A 6,128-nucleotide genomic window follows, 5' to 3' on the forward strand; every position below is an offset into this window, starting at 1 on the left:
ACAGATTTGATCATTCCACATCGGGCCTTTAAGACGTCTCGCCTTGCTCTAAGCAGAAAATCGGTTGCGAAAGATGAGCTGCATCATTACTTCCCTCTATGGAACCCGCTCCTTCCTTAAGAACCTAGGGTTGGTCAAAGCCTTGCCTAAAAAAATTTACGAAGCTTTCGGTCCTCCAGCAAAAATCTTACTTAACTGAAGATGGTTAAAATGACCCTCAAAGAGGGGTTTGTTAGAACCACTCATTTTGTACAGCCGAGATAGGGTGATATACTACACCACATCTTCAGCTGGTCACATACATATCTATAAGTTAGCGAAATTTTCAGTTTCCCCATGCTATGTGAAGCTCCGCTTGCTCGTTAACTACAAGGAAAAAGTATGAACTAAAGTAGTTGTTCAGCAATTTTTTCGACAATATGTTAACAATTATCTATTTAACTGGGTGTTGGTCACCCTTTATTCGTGGAAACGAAAGTGTCAAATGAAACTGTCGGAAGGATTGCTATACACGAGTTAGCTTCTAACTTAACTATGGATGATGAAAATGGCTCTTAGACGACAATGAGTGTGTTTTTTTACGCGTATATGCTTTCATTTGCATGGAGGGATAAGTGCGGATAATAATGTGTCTTTATCTCTTCATACAAAATTTAAGCGCAAAAGTAAAAAAAAAAAAATACAGCCAATCAGAAGATATAAAACGCTTATTTGCCTAGAAAATTATCTTTTATGTAAAAAGCCACAGAAAATTTAAAAGGTTGGTCGTTCTTCCACACACCCATAAAGATCATCGACTGAGTGAGAAACAACCCTTTTTTCCCTGGTGCAAGTTTGAAAACGTCCAATAGCCGCATTTTATTCAAAAGCGGTAAACGCTGTCAATTAAAATTAATTCAATACATTTTGAGTTCAGATAAATTAGGTTTGAAATAAATTCTGAGTCTTGAACTGAATCCAGAGATATGGTATATTTGAAAAATAAACGGAGATGAGATGGTGCGAAACGGTGGCTGCTCGGATCGAGCGATATTTCACTCTCACAATATGTCCTGCAAATTTCAAAAACTTTACGAATTTTATTTTTATTTTGAATTCTAGATTTGCTGTTATTACGGAAGAGAAATTGCTTTCGAATTTGAAATGAATGTCACTTGACAGCTTTCGAATTGCATTTCTATTCGAGTTTCAAGTTGCAAAATGAGGCCCTGATATTCTTGGGCCTCATTCTCTATTCCGAAACAAACATTCATTTCGCTTAGAGAGAAACGTTCGTGACTTTGCATTACGAGTATGTTAAACAATTGTAATACATTACTTGACAAATTGCTATGCAATCGTAACATATGATCAGGGATCGAAAACTATTTTCACTCAAGCGATAAAAATTAAGCTATAAAGCTAATTAAAACAAGTAATGAAGGCTAAGTTCGGGTGTAACCGAACATTACAAACTCAGCTGAGACCTTTGGAGACAAAATAAGTAAAAATCGCCATGTAGCAAAACGAACCTAGTCCCTAGGGTAACCCTGGATAGTGTTTGTATGACATGGGTATCAAATGGAAGGTATTAAAGAGTATTTTAAAAGGAAGTGAGCCATAGTTCTATAGGTGGACGCCTTTTCGAGATATCGCCATAAAGGTGGACCAGGGGTGACTCTAGAATGTGTTTGTGCGATATGGGTATCAAATGAAATGAGTTAATGAGTATTCTAAAAGGGAGTGGGCCTTAGTTGTATATGGGTAGGCATTTTCGGTATATCGACCAAAATGTGGACCAGGGTGACCCAGATCATCATCTATCGGGTACCGCTAATTTATTTATATATGCAATACCACGAACAGTATTCCTGCCATGATTCCATGGGCTTTTGATTTCGCCCTGCAGACATTTTTCATTTTCTTATAATTAATATGGTAGATGTCACACCCATTTTACAAAGTTTTTTCTAAAGTTATGTATACTTTGCGTCCCAATCACCATGCTTCATCCCTCTTTTCGTATTTGGTATAGAATTATGGCATTTTTTTCATTTTTCGAAATTTTCGATATCGAAAAAGTGGGCGTGGTCATAGTCGGAATTCGCTCATTTTTAAACCAAGATAAAGTGAGTTCAGATATGTACGTGAACTAAGTTTAGTAGAGACATATCGATTTTTGTGCAAGTTATAGTTTTAAAGGCCGAGCGAAAGGACAGACGGTCGACTGTGTATAAAAACTGGGCGTGGCTTTAACCGATTTCGCCAATTTTCGCAGAAAACAGTTATCATCATAGAAGCAATGCCCTTACCAAATTTTTTTTGGACTCATGGCATTAATTATATAAACAAATTAAATGAAAAAGGGCGGAGCCACGCCCATTTTGAAATTTTATTTTTGTATTTTGTTGCACCATATCATTACTGGAGTTGAATTTTAAAAGTGGGCGGTGCCACGCCCATTGTCGAAAATTTTTTATGGTCCAATTTCGTTCATTTTAAACAGCGATCTGAGATGAGTGCCCAGGAACTTACATATCAAATTTCATCAAAATACCTCAAAAATTACTCAAGTTATCGTCTTCACGGACAGGCAGACGGACGGACATGGCTAAGTGGATTTCTTTTTTCGCCCAGATCATTTTGATATATAGAAGTCTATATCTATCTCGATTAGTTTATGCCGTTACGGGGTACTGTTATGCGAACAAATTTAATATACTTTGTGAGCTCTCCTCAGCTGAGTATAAAAATAGTAATACATATATTATGGTCATTCGATCACGGATCGTATGTTACGATTCGGCCCCTGCTGATTTCATCCTCACCTTACACATAAAGTAAGAAACGAAAGGGTCGAGCGTAAATGATGGAGAATACCGTTGAAAGACGAAATAGCCAACGGACGAAAACATAAAAATATTTAACGCTCACCTCTATTTCACGCAATAAACGCTTAATATGCTTATTTTTCGCATTAATATTACGCAACAATTCTTCTTGTTTATCTAATTCTGACAGTGGATCTGAAGAGTCCTTATCACTACCTTCGGCTGTTGCAGTTTGAGCGGCCTCTTGCATGCGCTTTTGCAATTGGAAAATATCTGCAGTGAGCTGAGAAGTACATAATTTGGAGAAAAATCCCAATAAAAGAAGCTACTTATTTAATATACAATAATAAATCACCTCTTTAACTTTGTTCTTCAACGTTGAATTCTCCTCATCAAGCCGTTCGATCATAATTTTCAATTTTTCATTTTCCTTAATTAAACGTTCGTTGTGTGAGTCATCTGCAGACAGTCAAAAAGAATGATTGCACATATTTAAATAATTTTTTGTTGTTGGACTCAAGTTTAAGCTCACCTTCACTTTCGCTTTCTTTGTCTTCTAGTTGCGTCTGCAATGCCGCCACTTGTTCACCCTTGTACTGCAACACGGCCAAGGTGACGTCCAAAGTACGCCGTAAGGACTTTTTTGGTATCTCCTCGATGGTCGCAATTAATTGCAACAAAGTTTCGTATAATTCTTCCTTTTGTTTTGTATTAAATTCACGAAATTTTCTTGCTGATATGATTTCAGAGAGTTCCATATTGTTATTTGTTATTAAAGTTATTTAGTATATAAATTTTATTTTATATTTTGCATATTTTATTCGCGTTTGTTGCATTGAATTTTTTCTCTTGCTGCTGAAAATTGACAGCGCTAATGTCATAAACAAATTTGGTTGCCCTAGTAACGGCGCGTAAACAAAGCGCAACACTTCAAACATTCAAAGAAATATTGAATACTGCGCCGCGTAGGAGGATATGTGCTTGATGAAACGCTACGTTAAAGCAAATTTTTATTAGGGGTGGATAGTTATGGTAAGGATAATATTAGCGCTCGACTCTGAAACCATACGAAGTAAAGCAGTTTGAATTCAGAAAATTTCAATTGAAGTTCAGAACACTCATTATAAATTCAGAAAATTCCAATTCATGTTCCGAATATTTCAGGTCAAATTCAGAAAATTACAATTAAAGTTCAGAACGTAGAAAGTTCAGAAATCCAAGACTATAGTCATTGTGAATTCATACAAGTGAAAAATCTTTCTATTTCTCCATTGCCATACCTGCCTGTCAAACAATAGCTGACAGGGAGAATGGCTGTTGCGAATGGCCACAGAATGGAAGAAATGTTTGTTTTTTGCTCGCCGTGATTAAATTGAAGTGCCATGAATCGCCCATTTGTTTTTCAAATCAGCTTTTCTTTTAATTGCGTATAGAGAAAATCAGACTACATATTGATTTTTATACTCAGTTGAGCAGAGCTCACAGAGTATATTAAGTTTGATTGGATAACGGTTGGTTGTACATATATAAAGGAATCGAGATAGATATAGACTTCCATATATCAAAATAATCAGGATCGAAAAAAAATTTGATTGAGCCATGTCCGTCCGTCCGTCCGTCCGTCCGTCCGTTAACACGATAACTTGAGTAAATTTTGAGGTATCTTGATGAAATTTGGTATGCAGGTTCCTGAGCACTCATCTCAGATCGCTATTTAAAATGAACGATATCGGACTATAACCACGCCCACTTTTTCGATATCGAAAATTTCGAAAAACCGAAAAAGTGCGATAACTCATTACAAAAGACAGATAAAGCGACAAAACTTGGTAGATGGGTTGACGTTATGACGCAGAATAGAAAATTAGTAAGATTTTGGACAATGGGCGTGGCCCCGCCCACTTTTACAAGAAGGTAATTTAAAAGTTTTGCAAGCTGTAATTTGGCAGTCGTTGAAGATATCATGATGAAATTTGGCAGGAACGTTACTACTATTACTCTATATGTGCTAAATAAAAATTAGCAAAATTGGATTAAGAACACGACCACTTTTTAAAAAAAAATTTTTTTAAATTCAAATTTTAACAAAAAATTTAATATCTTTACTGTATATAAGTAAATTAAGTCAAAATTCAACTCCAGTAATGATATGATGCAACAAAATACAAAAATTAAAGAAAATTTCAAAATGGGCGTGGCTCCGCCCATTTCCATTTAGTTTGTCTAAAATACTTTTATTGCCATAAGTCGAACAAAAATTTACCAATCCTTCTCAAATTTGGTAGGAGCATAGATTCTATGACGGTAACTGTTCTCTGTGAAAATGGGCGAAATCGGTGGAAGCCACGCCCAGTTTTTATACACAGTCCACCGTCTGTCCTTCGGCTCGGCCATTAACACAATAACTTGAGCAAAATCCGATATATCTTTACTAAACTTAGCCCACGTACTTACCTGAGCTCACTTTTTCTTGGTATAAAAAATGGGCGAAATCTGACCATAACCACGCCCACTTTATCGATATCGAAAATTACGAAAAATGAAAAAAATGCCATAATTCTATACCAAATACGAAAAAAGGGATGAAACATGGTAACTGGATTGGTTTGTTGACGCAAAATATAACTTTGGAAAAATCTTTGTAAAATGGGTGTGACACCTACCATATTAAGTAGAAGAAAATGAAAAAGTTCTACAAGGCGAAATCAACAGCCCTTGCAATCTTGGCAGGAATACTGTTAGTGGTATTGCATATATAAATAAATTAGCAGTACCCGACAGATGATTTTCTGGATCACCTGGTCCACATTTTGGTGGATATCACGAGAACGCCTTCACATATACATCTAAGGGCCACTCGCTTTTAAAACCCTCATTAATACCTTTAATTTGATATCCATATCGTACAAAAACATATCAGAGTCACCCCTGTCCCACCCTAATGGCGATATCTCGAAAAGGCGTCCACCTATAGAACTAATGCCCCTCTCTCTTAAAATGCTAGTAACACCTTTCGTTTGATACCCATATCGTACAAACATTCTAGAGTAACCCCTGGCCCACCCTAATGGCGATATCTCGAAAAGGCGTCCACCATAGACCTAGTGTCCACTCCCTCTTAAAATGCTCAGTAACACCTTTCGTTTGATACCCATATCGTACAAACATTCTAGAGTCACCCCTGGCCCACCCTAATGGCAATATCTCGAAAAGGCGTCCACCTATAGACCTAATGCCCACTCCCTCTTAAAATGCTCAGTAACAGCTTTCGTTTGATACCCATATCGTACAAACATTCTAGAGTCACACCTGGCCCAC

The 6,128-nt window shown here is 36.8% G+C and overlaps 1 protein-coding gene across 1 annotated transcript in view; it reads right to left on the reverse strand.

Annotated features, from left to right (window-relative positions):
* The window catches only part of Cep290 (Centrosomal protein 290kDa), a 34,241-nt gene extending 30,673 nt beyond the window's left edge, over window positions 1–3,568 (reverse strand). The window contains exons 1-3 of the mRNA XM_067787294.1: window positions 3,343–3,568; window positions 3,166–3,269; window positions 2,914–3,093 (exon numbers count right to left, since the gene is read on the reverse strand). Of these exons, the coding sequence (XP_067643395.1) occupies window positions 2,914–3,093; window positions 3,166–3,269; window positions 3,343–3,568 (510 nt within the window). The remainder of the gene's footprint in view (window positions 1–2,913; window positions 3,094–3,165; window positions 3,270–3,342) is intronic.
* Between the last annotated feature and the right edge of the window lie 2,560 nt (window positions 3,569–6,128).

Source organism: Eurosta solidaginis, chromosome 5, assembly GCF_040869045.1.
Source record: "Eurosta solidaginis isolate ZX-2024a chromosome 5, ASM4086904v1, whole genome shotgun sequence".
NCBI classification, from domain to species: Eukaryota; Metazoa; Arthropoda; class Insecta; order Diptera; family Tephritidae; genus Eurosta; species Eurosta solidaginis.